Source organism: Hemitrygon akajei, chromosome 22, assembly GCF_048418815.1.
Source record: "Hemitrygon akajei chromosome 22, sHemAka1.3, whole genome shotgun sequence".
Taxonomy (NCBI): Eukaryota; Metazoa; Chordata; class Chondrichthyes; order Myliobatiformes; family Dasyatidae; genus Hemitrygon; species Hemitrygon akajei.
In genome coordinates this window covers 38,183,283-38,207,299 of record NC_133145.1, presented here as the reverse complement: position 1 = coordinate 38,207,299, position 24,017 = coordinate 38,183,283, and the positions used below count along the sequence as shown (strand labels likewise).

General features: G+C 37.8%; 1 protein-coding gene across 3 annotated transcripts in view; it reads right to left on the bottom strand.

Annotated features, from left to right (window-relative positions):
* Positions 1-2,751: 2,751 nt before the first annotated feature.
* The window catches only part of LOC140714638 (netrin-1), a 182,056-nt gene continuing 160,790 nt past the window's right edge, over positions 2,752-24,017 (bottom strand). For all 3 annotated transcript variants that reach the window (XM_073026018.1, XM_073026019.1, XM_073026017.1), the window contains one exon: positions 2,752-5,005. In XM_073026018.1, the coding sequence (XP_072882119.1) occupies positions 4,677-5,005 (329 nt within the window). In that variant the 3' untranslated portion in view covers positions 2,752-4,676. The remainder of the gene's footprint in view (positions 5,006-24,017) is intronic.

Sequence of the window (24,017 nt, the reverse complement as noted above, 5' to 3'; positions counted from 1 at the left end):
GGGTTGAACTTTGTGAGGTTTCTGTTGACACTCCACCAAATCTCTTCAGAGCTGGTTAATATTTTAGGACAGTGAAAAGTTTGTAAATAGTACCAGCTGATGTTCGTCAACAGTGTAGGGGAATCCCAGTTGCAGGAAGGGTATTTGGAGGAGCAGCTGAGAGTCCAGTGGGTGGTCATAATTTTTATTTGTGGTGATTGTGGTAATAGAGAACCAGTGATGATCAAAGATTAGGTGGGGGGTGGGGGGGAAGGCAGACTGGTGGTTATTATGATGTGGTCACTGTTGGATTTACTGCCTTTCTTTCTGAACCTGGAGTAAACACAAAGATTAGCTTAATTTGTCGCATGTATATTGAAACATACAGTGAAATGTGTTGTTTGCATCAAATCAAGTTGGTGAGGATTGTGTCACCACGCTTCCAGCACCAACATAGCATGCCCACAAATTACTAATCCCAACCCTTGTGTATGTGGAATGCAGGAGGAAACCAGAGCACCAGTGTAGTCATGGGGAGAACATACAAACTCCTTCCAGTGGTGGGAACCCAACCCTGAACTTATAGATGGGTCTGTAATAGCATTATCTTCACTACTATACTGCCGTGCCAAAGCATGGCTACCAATTCATTTACCTCCTGGATTCAGTTTTTGCTTGCTTTAAGCTGCCATGCTTCCCAGTGTCTTCTGAACTTTAATGTTTCTAATTAAAGAATAGTTTTTAAAGTGAAACCAGGCAGTGCTGGTTTGATATTTAAAAGGACAGTTCCTATCGGCAGGATTGATGATCATCCATTGTTTGGTCTGCGCTGAAACCAGTAGTGGGGATAGAGACCGATTTCTCTTCTAATTGTTTGCGATTTAGTTTCAGCCATTTTATTAAAATAAAGATCTGGAAAAGGAAGGATTTATAAAATGTGTTTATCTTTGTGGATGAGATAGTGGCTGGCATAAGCCTGCAGCAGCTAGCACCTGTGGTTCCAGGGATCCAGGCTTTATCTTGATCTTTGTGCAGTTTGCACCTTCTGCCAGGTACTCCGCTTGCCTTCCCCATTTCAAAGATTCGCTTGTAGTTGTGTTAGCAACTGCAAATGAACCTCGCTGTGGCTAAGCAGCAAATAAAAATCAAAGAAAAATGCTGGACGTGTTAAAATGTGTAAGTTGATGGGGCATAGGAAAATAAGGGCGAGTGGGAGTCACGGATTGCTCCATTTTGCACCAGCATGGACCAGATGAGCCAACTAGCCTTCCTCCATGTTGTAATAAGTAAGGCCAAGATAACTGAAAATATTTATGTGGATAGACATTCTGTAAAGTCAAAACTGTCAGGGTTGTTGGAGCCTATAGTACTAATTTAGAATTCAACTGACTTTTTTGGCAGATGAAACTACTTCAGGATGTGTTAACATTTCTTTCTTTTCTTCAATATTTATTTAGCTTTCATTTTGGGTCACTTGACAGTCCATCATACTAATAGCTCTCTGGACTCTCCAGTGTCTGCTCATTTTGGGACCTCCACATCTTATCAGTTAACTACATGGATTGTGGCATTACTTCCCTAGTTTTCCCCAATATAATCTTGTAATTATGTTAGAATACTGTGTGGAATTTTAGAGTACTCCCAGTCACCTATTAATATACATGTTTTCCAGGTTCTGCTGGAGGCAAATGCCAATACTATATAGATAGATTTAAACATAATAAGCAATGATCAGATGCCTAATTAATTTTCCTGTCTCTGAGTAGTAGCCATTCTAAGCAAAGCAAAATTTTTCCAGTTATTTAATTTTAGCAGCATTACAGAGGAATTAAATTGTATATTACAGTGCAATCCACTTAAGATTTCTGCTATGCAGTGTTTCATAAAAGCTTCATTTATGGCAAAATATATTCAATTTCTAGCTAATACAATCTATATTATAATTCTGCAACGCAGGCTGTGTTTCCAGATGACTTTCTCTTGGTTCCAACAATATTCGTGAATTACTCAAGCCTGACATGTGTATTCAATATCATTTATTTATTTATATGAATGTATTTGGAGATACAGTGGAGAATAGGCCCCTTGTGCCATGCCACCCAGCAACCCCCAATTTCACCCTAACCTAATCATGGGCAATTTACAATGAGCAATCAACCTACTGTCCGGTACATCTTTGGACACTGAGAGGAAACCGGAGCATCCAGAGAAAACCATTGCATTCCATGTGGAGGGCATACAAACTCCTTACAGGGGACTCCAGGATTGAACTCTGAACTCTGACATCCCGAGCTGTAATAGCATTGCACTAACTGCTACGCTACTGTGATGCCCCATGTTATTTCAGCTGCAACGGTTTCTCTGATTCAGTTTACAATTCTTAACATTGTATTATCTCAGAAACTAAACAGGTTCACCTATAACGAATGTATCAGCACACATGTTCTCGTGTTCTTTGAGAAATGTAACTCTGAAATCTATAAACAATTTAATCAAAAATAATGTTTCAGTTTCCTGGATTAGACATGATAAACTTTTACAGTACCAACATGATATGATCAAAGTCTGAACATTTTCACATATATCAACTAGTTACGTGCAGTCTGGAGTATCAGTTCACTAATGAACTTAGAAAAGAAAGAATTTTAAACTTTCTAAAAAAAAACTCGATTGTACAGCCTGGTCAGTTCTTTACACAATTTTCAATATTTTTCCCCTCTTTTGAATATGAAAAATTCACAACACGAATAATTCACAGCAAATATTATATGGTATTGTTTACAAGACTTTATTCAACTGAATTCTGGATTTAATTCTATCAAGTGTGGGTGCTCAGCAGTTATAGTACATGTTCACATCTGGTTCAATTACAGCCATCTAACAACCAAAAAATCCACAATTTTATGTGTAATTAAATATATTCATATATAATAATGATAATATATTAGTATGCATTGTAGGAAAACATTGCAAACTATGCAATGACCATAACTAAACAACATTTACAGTTCAACTTATTAACAGGTAAAAGTATAGCCCGACAGGTCTGTGTAGAAGGGGAATAGTAAAGTCTAAGTTAGCTGGAGTATGGCTGAACTGATATAAAAGTCTTTTTTTCCCAGAACTACATTACATCAATATAAACACACTTCCAATTATGTCAGTCTTATACACTACCTGTAACTGAGGTACCTTGAAGATGTTTACCCTGTTACAAAACTCATTCATTTCTTTAGTACCTCTTAATTTTAGGTTAAGACCTCATCTTTATACAGTCTTAAGTGGTAAAATGTACTGGTTTAAGGTTAGTTTTTTTTTCTACTTTTTATTTTTTAGTCTGCGGTTATGATTGATTAGAGAATGAGCTGCACATACTTGTAAACAGGGTCACAGCAAAGGCAAGGGTCATTTGTGCGACCTGAGTTGGTTGCTTGACGGAGATAGTGATCACAAGGTTGAAATGTCACTTTGCCCCATTGGAACTGAAATTGGTCACTGGAACAAGCAGTAAATTGTTGCCTGTAATCATTGACACCGTTACAAAAGAGATCTAGGTGTGAAGTTGACTGTTCAGGTGATGGATCTGACCCACCAGGCCTGTCGGGTGTAGGGAGAGGAATTAGGTACAGTACATCCTCTACTTGTTCTTTTTAACAACAAATGTTATATTTCCAGTCGAGAGTATGTTCAAATCTATCCAAGGCTTTTAATGAAGGACTAACTATACAAATAGAAACTTTAATGACTTTGAATATATGTTAAGATTTGAAGAGAAATACAAGAAATGATGGTGAATTTGTTATTGTGTTCTTGTGCAGTGATTCTGTGAACCTGTAAAAGAATTCACTTGAAACGAAAATATAGTTTTATTTCAGTAATCATATACTGAAAGGGTACTTTTTCTTCTCTTTTTACATTTATATTTTAGCATGAGTTTGATTTCAGGATGTTTTACTGCCAGTCTTTTTTGGACAGGATTTAGTTTATCAAAATTCATCCATAAAATTGTGTGAGAACAAACTTGGAGAATTTATCAGAGGGACATGGAGTTTTCGTCTTTAATCAAGAATTACTAGTTTAGAATTAAGGAGAAACCGACAGGCGTAATAAATGTGAGGTAAATGTTGGGATGAACTGAAAAGACACAAAGTATAGCTATGGCATTTTACAAATTTTTAAGTTATCTGTTTCTGAAAATATTTAATAAGGAATACAATGTCCACATTGATTGCCAGAAGTTTCTTGGCAGACCAGCTCAGTATGTAACACTGAATGTTGTGTCAAATGTAAACAGGGCAAGGGAAGGAAATAGAGACTGCCACATTTTAGGTTAACTGCACAGCTAGAAGTTAACAGCTTATGTTGGGATCAAACCAGTTTTGGCATGACTCCCAGCTATCAACAGTTTGTATTGGTGTGCCCCTTTAACAAAAACCATACTGCGTTATGCAGAGAAGAGCAATTGTGAAAGGATTTTGGTTATGAAACAAATGTTCTTCTTTTTAGAACATTTGCAGCTGTTATGCAAAGAGTAGTCCATCTTTTTTTTTGTATTCTTGTTTATTTTTTGAATTTGAAATCAGCATTAGGTGCAAAATTGGCAATTCCAAAATCCCAACTGCTAGATAAGTTCCTTCACAGGTTCCTAATTTATCCTAACATCACTCTTGCTTACAGTCAAGCAGCACAGTCTCCCTTTATGCTTTCTTGCACTTGCCTTTCTTCTCTCGCTGTTGGAACTTCCGCAGCCTCCTTGCCCACGTGTCCCTCCATTGTATCACCAAGCTGGTTTTGTTTGCAACAACCCCATTCTGGTCAGGAGAATCTTCGTCATTCCCTAAGAGTAGGTACTTCTTCCCTGTTTTTATTTTTGGGCATTTGCAGGCGACGTCTTTTGAGCGGACCCAAAGGAATTGGTCTCCACGCCGTATCCGTTTCACCCCTTGTTTGTACACTGAGATGATATTCACTGTAAACTTCCACCATTCACCAGCTTTCTCTGCCTTCAAGATATGGGCTTGAACAGCTGCAACAGAGAAAATAGGAACAGAAGAGGATTTTAAAGGTTTTCAACGCAAAACCTGAACCATATTCCTTTTACCGTAGGTGCTTCCTGATTTGATGAACATATCTAACATCTGCATTTTGCTTTTAAAGAATATTTTAGTTGACACATGTGTTAAACAGCACACCAAACAAATTCTTCAAATGCAGCTGTAATCCTGAGCTTTTCACACTAGTTGTTTCAAATATCATATTTATTATCATAGCAACAGTTTCCATAGTATCTGAGGCAGAGAAGATGTAACAAGACCAAGGGTATGAAATGAGCTGACAAGAGTAACTGATTAATGCCTGACAGCGGATACAATCAAAACCTTAGAAACTAGTTTTCTCCCAAGACCACATACAAGAGGTTTATTCCTACATGTAATGAATCATTCTTAATTAGCAGAGGAAAATGCTGATACACAAAATGAAGGGTGAGAAAACTGATCGTACTTCAAACAATCCACATTGCTTCTGTACCAGAGGTTAAGAACTGTTAAACTGGATGCTAATTTGAAAGATTAGAACAAGTGATTGTTTATTTCTAACGAAATTTACTGTGTGCTGTTAGTTGTCAAACAGTAGTTTGTAATGTGCTTAAATTCCTTTCACAGCACACGTGAGAGCCATAAAGCAGATTTCAATGGCAGTTTGTCAGTGTCCATGCTCTCTGCCTGCCCTACCCAATTGCCTTTGTATCACACATTCTTACATTCCTGCTTTTCTTTGCTTCTACACAATACTAGTAAAAAAATATTCTCTACACATTAAGGAAGGCAAGAGAATGTTAGTATTAAATTAGAACTTTATACACTATCATGCAGTGTTCATTGCTTCTATACAGTATTTTTTAGCAGAGTTTCATGATTAATAAAGATTGTATGTGGTTCTGTGCTTGGGGCGCATGCATTCATTCCGATAACTTGTTCGGACCAATATAATGATTATTTCTACCTTGTGGCTGGAGCACTCTTTGCCTTTAAGTACCTTGAACAATGTCTTATCAATCTAATCACATTGAGATTTTCTGGAGTTTATATAAAAATACTTCTAAATGTTTCTGTTGTATTTTTGTGTATTTTAATGGTTTACCTGCTACTTTGGTTGAGTGATTTTTTAGTTTAAATTGTCAATGGAAAGATCTTCATTTGAGAGTTGATTAGGTGGGGTTTTCAGGACTTAGACTAAAAAAAGAAATACCCCAAACTACTTGAGAATTCCTCCTAAATCTTCAGTTATTTCTCATAATGTAGGAAAGCAGTTTATGAATTTGCATTAGAAAAAAATTCAAAATTAGATTGTCATTCTTTCTGAAAGTGGACCCATAATGTTTTGAATACTTTTACTTTTGAGTACCTTTCTTTATAAAACTGTGTAGCTCTTTGCTTTAATACTGACTGAATATTATAATTTTAAGAAAAAAAATCTGATTTTATTAAGAAGGGTGACAATAAAAATTAATCATGATTTGTACGTCTGTACAAAATGAAATATTAGTGTGTCGTCCCGGGTGAAATCAAGTGTTACTTAATCATATAATGTTTCTGTAACTATGCCAAACTATTAGTAAGTGGGTACATCTTCACCAAATGGAAAAGAACTTCTCTTGTCCCGGTTTTTTCCCTTGATGTTCACAATGAATTTTATAGGAAATTTGATTTGTTGAGGCTTGTGCTACAAACTATTATCCTACCATTGAATTTTTAACAATTAATATCTGAAAATTCCAGTCACTGCTAGGAATCTAGACTTTGCTCAGAAAGTTAATGCTGAGAATGAGGCTATTCCAAGTACTTCTGTTAATCAACATCTGGTGCTGTAAAAAGTCCAGCACACACCAGTGTACATGTCATCCATTTTGAAGAGTAATTATGATGTGTGGCTTCATGAAAACAGAACTGGTCTGACTGATTCAATTGTGCCTTAGTGTTTGACTCATTGTTGGGGAAAGCAGTGAGAAAGCAGTTCCTCAAACAATTGTCCTTTTTCTACTGAAAAAAGAAACTCGTCTAATGCAGGAGGCTACGGAGGAGCAGAGAACGCTGGGAAAGTGCATTTGGCAATACTAACTGAAAGTAAACATCGTTTGGAATAACCGAAACAATAGAGCATCCTATAAAACTGTTTGGAAATGTCACATTTGTTGGTATCCAATGATTGTCATCAGCAATATTCTAATATGCTCCTCCTGGAAAGGAAAATTATTTGACATTCTACATAATAGTTGTGTTATGAAACCAAGGATGAGTTTTTTATCCCAAGTTGTTATTTGACACATTTGAAAAAAATTTCTGTAAAACATAATGATGAATGAATCCATGAGTAGAGCCACAGCTTGATGTTTACGTGCTGTTAATCTATCCCATTCACCACACCCTCAGTCTGTTACTGGTAAAGTGGAATGAAACACTTGATCACAGGGCTGTACATTTCACATCTGTAGTGTGCTCTTGTTCTAAAGGCAGCTCATATCTCACTCCATATCTGCAGTAAATCAACTAAGAATGAATCATCTACAGAAATATTCTTGTTAGATTCCCTGTTGAAAATATAACTTAACATTTGATTTATTAGTCAAAACTAGTTTGATATAGTACAGATTCACATAATGGCAGCAGCTTTATATGGAAAGAGTTAGAAGTTATGGATAACTTTAAACATGCCATATTATGATTTGAGTGTACAGTTATGACATTTTTCTGTTTACAGACATCCATCAAAGTGTCTTGTGTCCTTGCTAATACAAATTTGAAGTCTTAAGGAAAGTGTTAGTTCAGGAAGTTCTTTTTCAAATCTTTAACTATGTTTAAGTTACTCTTGTGACCACTGAAAGAGTTGCGTTCTGTAAAATTCTTTCCTTTGTGTGAAGGTTTTTCTTTAGATCAATGCATATTTTTCAAATCTTCAAACTTTTATTTGCATGGGTGTCCCTTAATAAGCTACTACAGATACTTTGGGATTTGGTTTATCTTCACAGCAATGCTCACCTGATTATATGTTAGAACTATCACATATTTACAGAAAGGGACCTGAAGAAACTCACCCTGCATACCTTATTTCACCGTATCAATTATTCGTTCTGTTCTTTTCATCTTGAAATATCAAACATCTTATTTAAGTCATCTCTTGTTTCTCTGAAATGTGGTGTCCTGGTATGGAAACACCAACAATTCTCTCAAATTGTTGCTTACTTTAGTTAAAGTATGTAGCTTTTTAGAAGTATTTTTAGATGTACAGAGATTAATATTTTAAATCTTGACAAGTAATTGCATCCAAGATTTTCAATGCGAACAAACGAAAACCAGGAAGTAAAGGGTCAATTTTCATAGCACCTCAGACTTCACTGCTAGAGAGAACAAGTAGCTAAACTATACTGTAGATAGCCTGAAAATATGTGCTGGCTTAGATAATCTCTTCTAGAATGGCCTTCTGCCAAGGAGAAAGGACAATTGTGCATTGGGCTTTAGCAATGTAAATATGTATGTATAATGCTGTACTCTTAAACAAGTTTCTAACAAATAAAAGCACTTTTAACGTGGGACGACATTGTTGGAATGCCATGACATTTAAAACTTTGAAAAACATCTATAGATGTGTAGTGGAGAGTGCTGGCTGCACCACAGCCTGGTATGGAAACACCAATGACCTTGAAAATGCTACAAAAAGTAGTAGATATGGCCCAGTCCGCCATGGGTAAAGCCGTTCCCATCACTGAGCATATCTACACAAGACGTTGCTACAAGAAAGCAGCATACATCATCAAGGACCCCCCCCCCCCACCCAGGACATGCTTTCTTCTCACTCCTGCCATCAGGAAGAAGGTACAGGAGCCTCAGCACCCACACCACCAGGTTCAGGAATAGTTATTACCCCTCAACCTTCAGGCTCTTGATCCAAAGGGGATAACTTCACTTCATCATTGAAATGTTGCCTATGGATTTACTTTGAAGGACTCTTCATCTGTTGTTTTTGATATTTATTGCTTATTTACTTATTATAATTATTTTTTTCTTTTTGTATCTGCACACTGGTTGAACATCCAAGTTGTTGTGATCTTTTCATTGATTCTATTCTGGTTATTATTCTAGTGTTGATTTATTGAGTATGCCCACAAGAACATGAATCTCAGGGTTGAAAATGATGACATATAAGTACTTTGATGATAAATGCACTTTGAACTCTGAACCTTGAACTTTGAAGGAAGATGCTCCAAAGTCAGCAACTCCAATAAAACACTTTTGAAAATGTAAAGCTGAGTATTTCCATTTGGGATTCATCTAAAAGTGAAAAAATCCAATCAAATCTGCTTCTAATTAGAACAAAGTCTTTTGAGGCTGAGAAACAAACCACTTGCCCAGTCTTTGACCAGATGATGTTTGTGGTGCAAAGTGACTTAATAAACACAAAATAAGAAAGGCAGAGAGAGAGAGATAAGTAATTAAAAATGTTACATCAGTGCTATTACAGAGAAACCAGCAGGCCTGGCAATACACTGCAAACATCTTGAACTACAGGCTCTTAAATTTGAGTCACAGCCTTAATAGCAATTGAACTGTCATCTGTTCTTGGGTTACAGCACAGCAGTAGCCTGCTTGATCTCAGCAGGGAAGATTTAACCTCGTGCACTTCCTACCAGCTGATCACAGACTTGTCGCAATGGCAGCAATGCAGGAGTGTGTGAACCAGAATGTCCCACGGTCAGAGAAAAATACATTAAATATACTGTATAAGTTATGAAACCTTTTGAGAAAAATGTGTATGAGACAGACAATGCTTCATAAATACACAGTAAAGTTCAATAAGACTATTATTTTACTGTAGATAGGTTTTATTTCTACTGTGCGGTATCCAATCTGCATAGCAACAGACTTTGTGAAGAACTTTTCCTCCTGAAGTAATAATGCCAATACAAAATGGAGTTGTTCTAATGTAAGTACAGTAGATCTGAGGTCCATATATATATTGGTATTTTACCATTGAATTAGATGTGGTACATAAATAATTGGCCATCGGTTATTTCACCAATCTTCTGACATATATCCTTGCAAAAATAAAGCAATTTATTAAGCCTGATTTGGGTATTCAATTTAATGATGAGATCTCTGGGAACTGCCAGATATGAAAGAGATATCAGTAAATTATGTTATAATTTGAATTTAATAAATATTTGGTCCTTTTGTAAAGCATTGCACAATTCAGAAAGTTTATTTTAAAGGATACGGACTTCAAACTTTTCCTGTTTTATTGGGCCAAGCTATAACCATTTTATACGAATACCAATATGTTAATATTACTCATGTGAGCAGGAATTTCTTTAGCTAGAGGGTGGTGAATCTGTGGAATTCATTGCCAGAGATGCTTTGGAGGCCAACTCATTGGGTACATTTAAAGTGGAAGTTAACAGCTTCTTGATTAGTAAGGGCATCAAAGGTTACAGGTTGAAGTTGAAGGCAGGAGAATGGGGTTGAGGGGGAAAATAAATCAGCCATGATCATATAGTGGAGTAGACTCGATGTACCAAATGGGCCAATTCTGCTCCTATGTCTTATAATCTTATATAAATATCCCAATAAATAAATAGACAACATTGAATTTGCAATGAAAATTATGATCAGAAACTTAGATTTAAGTTCCAGTATTTTACAATTACCTAGACTCTTATTGTAAGAAATAAATTAAAACATATGTTTACTCCTTTGTCACTCTTTAATTGGAAAGCATACTTTTATCCTGAATTTATATATTTTCATTTAGTAATCGTAACTGATTTTTTAAAAATTTGAAATACTTGTACCACAGTTAGTTATGTTAATATGATTCATTCCTTTATTACCTTATTTTCCTCATATCTTTTCTCATATATTTGTTCCTTAGTTAGAATTTCCATATTCAGACACCGTCACTTAGTTTCAAGTCAATTGCTTGAGAAGAGTATTACTCCTAAACTTAACCATATTATTAATTAACCCTTTCTTTGCGTTTTGAAGTATTACCAACCATGTGTTGAAACTCTTTCTTAGGTGATGAGATTAATAGTTTTCCTTTGATTAAACTCTTTCACTGTAATTTTAAAAAATGATAGTAGCATCAAAATGTAGCATTAATTTTAACATGCCATTTTTGAAAGCAACAAATCTTTTGCCCAAATAAACACAGTTTTGATTCTGTTTATCATTTTGTGTTTGCTATACATGACCAATCTCCTGTCTAGTTTGCTTTGCTTCATTTCTCATTTTCTCCATTACTCTCTCAACTCCTACCTCTGTTCATAATTCAATTGTGTCTTAATCCAGGCACTATCTTTTACAGAATGTCCAACTATCAGCTTCTGAACCAATACTTCTGTTATGTATCTTGGGTATTTTCTCCCTTTTTTTTGTGTGTTCTTTCACTCTGAAATACTTAGTATCATCCTTCAGTTTCCAGAATTAACTTCATCAGATTGCTTGGTCAGACCCAATGAGACACAAATTTGATACATCTTTAAAAAAAATTAAGCTTCCTGCAAATAGCAATAAAGTAAGGATAACTTTCTATTCTTCAAGTAAATACAGTTTTATAATTTACAAGCCATTTTTTAAAACCAAGACATTTTTAAGAGTACTTTTGCTTGTTTTAACTATGTGTTTACACGTAGTTGACCATGTCCAATTCTGCTTATGTGTATCCATTATTGCTGCTTTGAAATCATTGGTTCTCAGTATGATTCAAAGATTTGTGTACACCCATCCCAGGTCTCTCCATTTCTGCTTCAGAGTTCAAAATTTAAACAATTATTTCAGATGATCTCTCCTGATTCTTATGACGAAATTTATTGTTTCATACTTTTCTGCATCAAATTTCATCCCACCTTCTGTCAACTTCATCAAGCTTCCCCCTTCCTGAAATATCTTAATTGTTCTCTTCATTGTTAAGCTGTTGATGAGTTTCTTGGTATCTGCAAACTTTGAAATTATACCAACTACTCTTAATTCCTTATAATAAGCATATTTGAAACATGAAATGGTTTCAACACAGAAAGAAAGATCACAGTATCCTTTACTCCTGTTCAAAATGTTCACCTCCACTTACTTGTCAAGTTGTTATAGGTCTTTAATCTCATGGCCCAAGAAATATTACGCAGTAAATTATCAACTCTCATTTGAAAATCCATTTGCACACTATTAATGCATCTTTCTTGGTCATTGAAAGCAGAGGATTTTATCTTTAGCACAACTTACCTTTGACGTATCTACACTGACTTTTCACCACATATGTTTCCAAATGCTAATTCAATTAGTCGTGGATAACTATCTTTAAAAGATAAATTTTCCCACCAACAGTGTTAAGCTTGGCTAACCTTTATTTTTTTTTGAGGGGGGGGCAGAGGGTTATCCCTTTTTTTTTAAATAGGGCTGAGTGTTTTTTTCTGGCACCCAGCCCTCCTTCCCCAATGGCTTGGTAAGATACTTAGTAATGTGTATCCTGTCTGGATCAGATGATATTTTATACTCTGAGGACACAATCTTTAAAGCACGTCTAATGTACATTCTATCCAGATTTCCTCCACTTTCTTCCTTTATTGCTATAATGTGGCATGATTTATATGAATTCAGTTGCAAAAATGCTCATTGAACATTTTAATTATGCTTCCACATGCTCGTTTGTGTAATCCCTAATTGGTCTCATTCTTCACATACTACACACAGCGGCCACTTTATTAGGTACATCCTATACCTAATAATGTAGCCACAGTGTATGTATGTGGTATTCTGCTGCTGTAGCCTATCCACTTCAAGGTTTGATGTGTTGTGCATTCAGATATGCTCTTCTGCACACCACTTTTGTAATATGTGGTTATTTGAGTTGTTATCGCCTTCCTGTCAGCATGAACCAGTCTGGCCATTCTCCTCTGACCTCTCTCATTAAAAAGGCTTATTTGCTCACAGAACTGCTGCTCAGTGGCTGTTTTTTTTTTGTTTTTCACATCATCCTCTGTAAACTCTAGAGACTGTTGTGTATGAACATTTGTGTTTCTGAGATACTCAAACCACCCTGTCTGGCACCACCAGTCATTCCACAGTTACTTTGATTATATTTCTTCCTCGATCTGTCTGAACAACAACCTCTCGACCATGTCAGCATGCTTTTATGCATTGAGTTGCTGCTACATGATTGGCTGATCAGATATTTACATTAACAAGCAGGTGTTATTTTCTTTTATTTGAATTGCTAACCTGCTGTCATTCTTCTTTTTGGACGTAGTATTCCCTATTTTTGGAACTGCTCTGATTTTCAATATTCAGCTTTGTTCTCTATTAAGCTCGAATTTATGCAGTTCCAGTTAAATAATTTTAGCTTGACTATAGGTTTTCCCTTTACAAAATCACGATATTCTGTGTATTTGTCCACTGAACTGGCATCGCTTTTGGTATTTTATTTTCCAGAACTAAGTCTAAGCACTGCATCTATCCTTGCTGGCTGGAAACACACTGATCAAAAAAAATTGGTATATATTTCAAGAATTCCTCCCCCTCTTTGCCTTTTACACTGTTATTCTAGTCCATATTAGTCAAATTCACCCATTTAAAACTGAGTTAACGCTGCCAAAGACACTTTCAGCTGTCTTCTGGTCTTTCCACTGAGGTGACCTTAAGTATTGTTTTATCGCCTCTATGTGAACGCCTTTGGCTGCCCACTGCAGGATTTTGTGTACAGGCTTGTAGAAAACAAAAACTGTATTACACAGAAGATCTCTAATGAAATGAGTTCATTTAACAAAAGAATGTTTTACTTTAAGTCTGCTTATATGTTGTTTCCCCTTCAAAACACCTTCAATCTGATTCAGGGACGTTAAGAAGATTACTGCCTCAGAAACTGCTCAGAATCAGAATCAGGTTTAATATCACCAGCATATGTTGTGAAAATTGTTGTTTTTGCAGTAATAATAATAGAAAAATGTGAATTACAGTAAATACATAGATATATTAGTTAAATAGGTAATGCAAAAACAGAAATCAAAAAAGTAGTGAGGTGGTCTTTATGGTCAATGTGCATTCAGTATCGGATGGCAAAGGGGAAGAAGCTGTTCCTGAATCATTGAGTGTGTCCTTTCAGACTTCTGAACCTCTTAATGACCTGAGTGATGGTGGTCTTTAATGATGGATGCTGCCTTTTTGAGGTATCGCTTTTTGAAGATGTCTTGGATACTTACAGAGGCTAGTGCCCATAATGGAGTTGACTAAGTTTACAATTCTCTCCAGCTCATTTCGATCCCGTGCAGTAGCCTTTCCTCTTACCAGACGGTGATGCAGCCAGTTAGAATGTACTCCATGGTACATCTGTAGAAATTTGCAAGTATCTTTGGTGACAAACCTAATCTCCTCAAACACCTAGTGAAATATAGCCGCTGTCTTGCCTTCTTTATAGCTGCATCAGTATATTAGGTCAAGGTTAGGTCCTCAGAGATATTGACACTCAGGAACTTGAAACTGCTTTCTCTCTTCACTTCTGATCCCTTTATGAGGACCACTCAACTAGCTGATATATCTTGCTCATGTACACTCTCTTGTCACCATCTGAAATTCTGCCAACAACACTTGTATTGTCAGCAAATTTATAGATGGCATTTGAGCCCTGTCTAACCACTCAGTCATGGGTGTAGAGAGAGTAGAGCAGTGAGCTAAGCACACATCCCTGGGGTGCGCCAGTGTTGACTGTCAGCGAGATGGAGATGTTACTTCCGATCCGCACAGATTGTGGTCTTCCAGTTAGGAGGTCAAGAATGCAGTTGCAGAGGCCCAGGTTCTGGAGCTTTTTAATAGAAAGGTAGGAAGATTGTGTTAAATGCTGAGCTGTAGTCAATACCTGACATAGCTATTTATATTGTCCAGGTGATCAAAGGCCGTGTGAAGAGCCAATGAGATCGCATCTGCTGTAGACCTATCATGGTGATGGGCAAATTGAAGTGGATCTAGGTCCTTACTGAGACGAGTTAATTCTAACGATAACCAACCTTTCAAAGCACTTCATCACCATAGATGTGAGCATTCTGGACGTTAGTCATTAAGGCAGCTCACGCTGCTCTTCTTGGGCACTGGTAAAATTGTTGCTCTTTTGAAGCAGGTGGGAACTTCTGACTGTAGTAATGAAATATTGAAAATATCTTTGAACACCCTGCCAGTCGGTTGGCACAGGTTTTCAGAGCCCTACCAGATACTCCATCAGGGCCTGTTGCCTTGCGAGGGGTCACCCTCTTGAAAGACAGTCTGACTGTTAAAATTACCTGTTACATTTGCTGGTTGTTTACATCTGAAATTAGCATTTTTATAGGCTTTGTTTTGAAAATGGGCAATTTGAAAATAAAAATACTCTGAAGTCTGATCACATGGAAAAAATTGGATTGGATTGGATCAACATCTTTTCCTTCACGAGTTAGAAACATCGTTGAAGTGACCATTGTTCATTAACTAGGACGTGATGAAGGGTCTTGACCTAAAATGCAGGCTACTCCTTTCCCTTCAATGTGTAGCCTGACCTGCTGAGTTCCTTCAGCGTTGTGTATCAGTGTTGCTCCAGAATTCCAACATCTGCAGTCTCTCTTGTATCTCTATAATGAATCAGGCTACTTTGTCCTGCATGGTGATGTTACTCTGGAGTGTAGCGTGAGTTGTAATTACCCACTGAGGGTAGTCCATTTTCTATCATCCCTCATCTCAGTCAATAGATGAAACTTCGTTTATGCTGAGATCGAACCTTTCCCATGGATATATTCCCTCAAATTTCTTTGACTTAAAATTTTTAAGGCTCCTTGATGTCACAGATTCCAGTGTCATCACGTGTACCTTGCTCTTGGTTTTTACAATCTCCCAATCCCCTAATTGCCCACTTATTTTTTGCTATAGTACTTGCCCTCTTATAACGGAGCTAAGGTGTTGCCACAGGGCAGCTTCTTCAAGCTCATCTGCAAAACAGCTTAATTTCTTCACTTTAATGTCTCTTTTTTTCCCCTTTCAGGGTGCATTGGGTTCTGTCAGAGTCCACGATCTATAGCTGCACTCAAACTGTGGTTTTTTTAACGCAGTGGTTCCCACCCCTGGAGCTTACTGACCAGTCGCTTTTGATACCTCCAGGATGTGGCCTGGAAGATGCGCACCTTTGGGGTAAAGCCCTGCAGCCCCGTGGATGAGTCGATTCCATGCCCATGTTGCCGACTGAGGCATCAAGGGAGAAATGGAACATCGTGAATAGCGGATTGGCAGTTGGAGCCCTCTGTACTTGGGTTGGAGATATCTCACTCTCTCTCTTTCTCTCTCTCACTCTCTCTCTATCTTTATGGTAGGGATAGTTTGCTGCCAATTCTCAAGTCAGAGAACTCAGAATAAAAGTGGTGCAGCAGACTGACAATGTAATCAGTGAGTTGCTTTGCTTCATTGGTCTCACCTCCCGTTGCGGTGACAGCTCCCTGTCCCTTGTTAGGGAGCGAGAGAGCCTGTGGCATGTCCAATTGTCAGGTGAACAATTAGTTTTTGCCGTACTGCAGATCACAGTTGTTCTGTGGGGGCTTTGCTAATGCTTGCTTGGTGGGTGGAGGGTACTGATGCTGCCTGCTGAAGGGAGGGGGAGGGTTGGTGCTTTGCTGTTGCTTGTGTGTGGGAGGGGGGAGAGAGGGCTTTGGGGTTCTAACATTTTACTGTCATTCATTCTTCTGTTTTTGTGGATGTCCGTGAAGAACATGAATTTCAGGTTATACATTGTGTGCATTCTCTGGTATTAAATGCAACTATTGAACTATTAAACACTTCTCCTTTTACGTTGTCTTTGACTTCATTGTCAGCTACAATTGCATCATCCTCCCTTTAGAATACTACTTCTCCTTTGGGTTGTATCTACCCCACGCCTTCCAAATTGCTCTCAGAAACTCCAGCCATTGTTGTTTTTCCAATATTCCCTGCTGGTGTCCCCTTCCAATAGACTTTGGCCAGCTCCTCTCGTGTCTCTATAATTGCCTTTACTCCACTGTAATACTGATACATCTGACTTTATCTTCTCCCTCTCAAACTGCAGGGTGAATTCTATCGTACTGTGATCACTGCCTCCTAAGAGTTCATTTTCCTAAAGCTTCTCTAATCGATTCTGGTTCATTACACAATACTCTATGTGGAATTGCCTTTTCCCTACCTGGCTCAACCACAAGCTGCTCTAAGAAAAAAGCCATCTGATAGCATTCTACAAGATCCCTCTCTTGGGATGCAGCACCAACCTGATTTTCCCAATCTACCTGCGTATTGAAATCCCCCATGATTATCATAACATTGGCCTTTTTACATGCCTTTTCTATCTTCTGCTGTAATTTGTTCAGCTGCCTGTATATAACTCCCATCGGGGTCTTTTTACCCTTGCAGTTCCTTAATTCTACCCCCAAGGACTCTATGTCTTCTGATCCTATGTCACCTCTTTCTAAGGATTTGATTTCATTTTCTTAACAACAGAGCCACCCCACCCCATCTGCCTACCTGCCTGTTCTTTCGATATAGTGTGTTTCCTTGTATGTTAAGCTCCCAACTATGATATTTGTTATACTTGCCAATCTTAAACTGTACTACATCACCTACCTTATACCGAATATTGGTATATTGTGTGCATTCAAATATAACACTTTCAGTCCTGTTTTCATCACAGTTTACTGTTTATATCCTTTACAGTTCATTGTTCTTTCGCTTAATCACTTGACTTCCACTACCTGTCATGACTGTGTGGCAGGACTGCAGGACACAATCAAATCGATGCTCCTTCTACTGTCTGAAATATTTATTTATTGAGGTACAATGCAGAATAGGCCCTTCTGGCCCTGTGAGCTGTGCTGCCCTGCAACCCCCGATTTAACTCTCCCATATATGTCAAACTCAAGGCCCGCGGGCCAAATGCGGCCCGCGGTGGAATTATCTTTGGCCCGCGAGATAATATCTAATTACTATTAAAGCTGGCCCCAGTAATCGAAGCGCCTATGGCGTATGATATGGCTAATGCTGAGTTTATTCAGGTACCAGGTTTTCAGGGTTTTTAGTGTTTATTCGGCAGTCTTGCTCGGCAGTCTTCTTCATAAGAAACGGAATTTGTAAAGTGAAACACTTTGTAGTTATAGCAGAGACTGAGACACATGAGAGCAGGCTGAAAAAACGGAGGCAACGAAAGCTGCGTTCGCACGCGTCCGACTGATCCGGCCCGCATGAAGCTGCATTTTGCTCAATCCGGCCCGTGACCTAAAATGAGTTTGACACCCCTGCGCCTGTTCATGGGACAATTTACAACGGCCAGTTAATCTGCCATTTGGAATGTGGGATGAAACTGGAGCACCTGGAGGAAACCCACATGGTCACAGGGAGAAGGTACAAACTCCTTACAGGCAGCAGCGAGAAAGTAGATGAGTTGTCATGAATTCTTGTGCTGTAATTTCCCCTCTTGTGAGGTTTCATTATATTGGATCAACATTGAGAACTCCTCATTTATTCCTGTCTGTATGCCAGAGACATTTCCCTTGGTCGTCTACAGACCAGACTGGGGAAAGGGCAACCGGCTTCCTTCCATAGAATATCTGACGTCACTGGTTAGTTAGTGAAGAACATTGTGGGCAAACAAGTACAGAAGTTTCTCCACATACAACCACTTCCAGCAAGTGGTCATTGCATGTTGTTTATTGCAAGAACTCTTATGAATTTTACAGCACAGGTTGAGTACCCCTTATCCAAAGTGCTTGGGACTGGAAGTGTTTCAGATTTTGGATATTTCGGATTTTGGAATATTTGGGATGGCACCCAAGTCCAAACATGAAAACCATTTAAATTACATAAACAGCTTATACCTATACCCTGAAGGTAGTTCTATATAATATTTTCTACAATTTTGTGCATAAAACAATAATGTGTACATTGAACCACCAGGAAGGTAAACTATCACTACCTCGGCCATCCAGGTGGACGGTCAGTGGCTGCTTGGTATCACTAATCACTATCATTCCCGACTCTGAATTGATGTGCTACTGAAGCAGTCTTTCTCTCACACTTGTTCATCACCCATATGTACTGATGCAGCCATTCAGCATGTTAGATCTTTATCAGCAAGAATCTTGGCAAACTCGTCAATGAATTTCTCTGCTGCTTCATGATCAGCAGATGCTTTATCACCACAAATATTTAACAATATAATGCCGTGTCTTTTCTTAAATTTCTGCTACCAGCCAACTGAATATTCACAATTACCTTCAATTTTCAGCTTGTTTCACATTCAGCAAACCGTTAAATGGCATATGTTCATTCTGATGCTGACAAATCCACTCTTTCAATACAAGATCGAGATCTTCATTTTTCACTTTATGCAGTGTTTTTCTATTTTTTATTGACTTATGTTCATTACATATATAAGGTTATTTCTTAGAACTATAATGGTGTGCAGAGACCCGTGCATCCACATGAACCTTCCCAGTTCCTTGTGGAATTTTCCTTCTGTGATGCTTTGTCAGCTCTCAAAATAATTTTGGAGTTCCGGATAAGGGGTGCTCAGACTGTACTCAGAAATGCTGAGTATCTCCAATGGTTAATGTGGCCTGCCATAGCTAATTGACGACAGATTGGAAATTAAACCTGGGATCATCTTTCTTTCTGTAATTCAATTACACGCAGTGAAGTGTCATGTTGGTTGGTCAGCTGGAGTTAGGACCTGAGGGAGGGCTTCGGAAACATGGAGCAGGCAGTGGTCACTGAAACAGAGCAGCAGGGAATAAATGAAGTGAGCCTGCTGAATCATCCTTAAAATGACAATGATTCAGAAAAAGGGTTCAAGGTGGATGCTATGGCTTTTTTGCTAAGCATTCCAATAATCTACTATGTTGCGTGCTGATAGTACAAAACAATTTTTTCATAGAAGTAAAAACAGGGATTGCAATAGAAGGGGGGAAATGCCAAAAAATAGAAACAAAGGTAGAAAATACTGTAAGCTTGCTACAGATATCATCATGGAGAAAACAAGTATATTTAATGCTGGTATTGGGATCCATTTTGAAAGTTGAAGAATAAGACATTAAAAAAATAGAATGAAATATATTATAATGATGCACATGTCTGAACTATGCAAAGAATGCACCTTTGGAGGAATTATAACATTCATGGATTATCTCATACGAGTGAAGAACAACAGTATTAAAACTTTAAAGCAATAAAAAGGATGTTAAAGATCAACAGCAGTTAAAAAGGGAAGAAGAGGAAGAAATATAGGCAAACACAAAATAAGATAGTGTTCCATTTTTAATACTATGGGTGTTGAGGAATAGAAGTGGAACTAATTGCACAGTTGATGTAGGAGTCTTAAATTGCTTTTACAATTTAGGAATAGTAAGAAAGTTCTGAGGTATGTGAAAGGGTAGGAAATGAGATTGTGGACAATTCTTTTGGCGAATTGGCAAAAGTGCCTTTGATACTGACAATTTTTTTGAACAAAATAACAGAGAGATATTATACCTCTGCAAACTCTTAAAGGACAGATTGTGTAATCCAAGCTGGAATGAGATCAGCCATTTTTTAATTCCAGCAAGAAATCTGAATGAGCTCAATTTAGATCAATGCTTTAGAATGACATTCATGTATTCAGCATAGAAAGGCTTGTGATATTAGAGAGGCACTTGTATAGTGCTTCATTCTAACCAACACTATTCCAGATCTGTAACTATGAGCACGAAGGACTTAGTTAACACTTCATATCTAGTTTATACTGTGTGTTAATCTACAAAGCAGCTACTGGATTGTCCACCTGCCTCTTTCTACGGGGAAGAGACACTTCCTGTAGCAGACATTAACACAATTTATTGGCAGAAAAGCTTTCACTGTAATCCAAAAAGCCCTCCTGATGATCACAGGCAAAGTGGATTAGTTTGAGCCGTGGCAGTCAAAACCTAGCTGCATCAACTGAAGGAAATTGCCTGTAATTTGTAATTGAGGGGAGCTGTTAAAGTGAGCAGCAGGAGCCCTTGTATAACCATGTGACAAATCCACATCTCAGCAATACCCCCTGAGGGGGCAGAAAATCAAATGAGTCACAGCTTTCACTGAAATTTTGCTGGATGCTTAGTGACTTGTGATGATACCAATCATCAGCAAGCCTTGGCCCTAACCCAATCAGCTGCTTAATTTCTTTGCAGCAGTTTTAAAGGATTAAATGTATAAGTCTCCCTTAATGGATTTACTTGGGTTTGCAAATAATAGTGTTAACGAATTTCTGAGAATTGACACTGATGTTGCTGGGCAATCCTGGGACCAAGGGGAAATTTTGCATTTTTTTGCAATATCACTGAAACTGACAATCTTCAAACAATATCTAAAAATTACACCACTATTTGAAAACCTTTCTTCTGAAATGTATATCCTGCATGGGGAAGGAAGCAAGAGTTGCTTATGTATTGCCTATACAATAGATGTACAGGTTTATATATATATATATATATGTTTATACACTGGAAGCTTTCCTATCATCCACTGTTACCCCAGTTAGCTTCACAGCTGGCTTTATTATTCAGGGTGAGTGTTGGAATAATGAAGTCCGATGGCAGTGGGCTGCTGTTCATTTCAAGTATATCATTTGACACAGACACAATACATTCAGTGTTCTTGCTTAAGTTGATGCTTAATTGAATCAAAATTATCAGCAAAGTCTGATCTCTCTGAAATGTGAGTTTTAGAGACTGAGATCTTATTTACAGCAGATGTACATAGTTGTCTTGAGGCATCCACGTCCCAAGGATAATTTGTAATAATTATCATGATTTAGAGAGAACACTTTTAACTTCTCACATGTGAAAGAATCTGGTATTTTACTAAGTGCATCCAGAAAAGAAGTATATTTGGCTGATTTCAGGTATCCATGTTACATTATGTAGTTACAGAATAAATTCCATATGTAAAGGCTAGTTTGGGTGAATTCAGTTTTAAAATATAGAACATAGGAAATAGGAGCAGGAGTCGGCCATCTGGCCCATCGAGCCTGCCCTGCCATTCAATAAGATCATGGCTGACCTGGCCATGGACTCATCTCCACCTACCTGCCTTTTCCCCCATAACCTTTAATTTCCCTACTATGCAAAGATCTATCCAGCCTTGTCTTAAATATATACTACTGAGGTAGCCAACACTGCTTCATTATAGATCTTGTTCTGTATGTTAGAAGCGTTCGCTAATTTGCATTTGTGTAATTATTTTCATTCTCTTTTTCTCCACTCCAAGTTTTGTTGGTGATGTCCAGCTATTTACAGAGGAGGACACCCCCCCCCCCCAACTGTGTCTCTGCTGGTTAAAAACAATGACTCTACCAATTCCACTTTCTAGTCTTGTTCTGCAGTTCTAATATAAGCATCCAATTACCTTTTAAAAGCAATGAGGGTTCGTATCTTACAACCTTTGGATAAAATGCTTTCCTTACCTCTCTTTTTAACCTGTTTTTTCAGTTCCCTGACAAAGAAAGTAACCCCTACCTATTTGTTTTAGATGCTTCATAACTCTATACGTCTCAGTTAAATCTCTCCTCTACTTCTGTTGTACTGTAAAAAGCCCCAGCCAAACCAAACTTTCCTCATAATTAAAATGTTTGAGACTTAACAATGTCCTTGTTATCTCTTCTGTACCCTGTCCAGTTCTATTACATACTTCCCATAATCTGATGAATCAGAATCAAAATTATCATTCTCAGTGTAGTCTAAGAAGTATTTTAGTAAGTCAACAAAATCTCCACGATTTTGCTTTACGTGTTTTAAAAGTTTTTTTCACTCATCTGACTGACCTGTCTTGCTACCTCAACTCATCAGTGGAGACATATCCTAAAGACCAACCACAGAAAATCTAACAAAAAGTTAATGCTATGGATGAATTGCTTCTTGTCTTCTCCTGGAAAACAAGCGACTACCTAACTTTGAATACTCTCCAGGCAATAATAAAAAAAACTGCTAATTTTTGCAATCCTGAAACGTTGACAATTCGTTTCCCCTTGACAGATACTGCTCAACCCACTGAGTTCTTCCAGCAGATTGTTTGTTACTTAAGAACTGCTATTTGTTCCAACTGGTAAATCTCTATAGTTTATACTATTTCGTTGTCATTTGATATTTTAAAATTCATCCTGGCCCTGTCAAACAGAATGAACAACATTTGGCAAAAAAAAAATCAAATATTACTAATTCAAACTGTCCATTGTATTTTCATATTTTTGGAACAAAGTTTTTACCAAGTGATCATCTCTGCCCAGTGATTTTCAGCACCCCATTGAGTCTCTGTTATTGTATGGATACAATTATCTATTGGGGGTGTGAAGCTTGCCTAAACTGCAATGAGATCTTAACTGGAAACTCACCCTAATTTAAACCATACTGTGTTTTTTAATACACTAACCGATTTGTGAATTGGTAATATAGGGGGGAATTTAACCATCCACCCTCTCTAGAACAGTTAAATTTGCGATGGAAGCATTTCAATCTTTCTCATGAAACCAACCCACCTACAAGTGGTTCCAAGAGGTCGATGAGAGATGTCCAATTCAACGAGGTGGGTTACTCATTTAATGTTTTCATGAGCCAACATGTCTCAAATCTCTCTCTTCCAGGTTACACCCAACATGACATCCTACGTATATCCCATCCCTAATGGCCACTACCTGATGATGAGGACCATTCCCAAAATCAAATTTACCTAAACCTTCTCCCCTCTAATTGGACTCTATAGTTGGATTCATGATTCTTTTTGAAGTCCCCTATCCTCCACAGAGGCAAGCATCTGAACCCATGATGACAGAGATCCCAGGCAATACTGACCTCTCAACATTTGTATTACCTTTGTGGTCACTGATACCCTGTCTCTTTTCCAGAGCTATCTCCGAATTCCCTGCAATTGATTCTGTTCTTCATTCACCCGGTCATCTCTCCCCTGCTCCAGTTGCAGAGTACATAGTGGATCTGGTCTATGGGTTCTGCTCCTGTG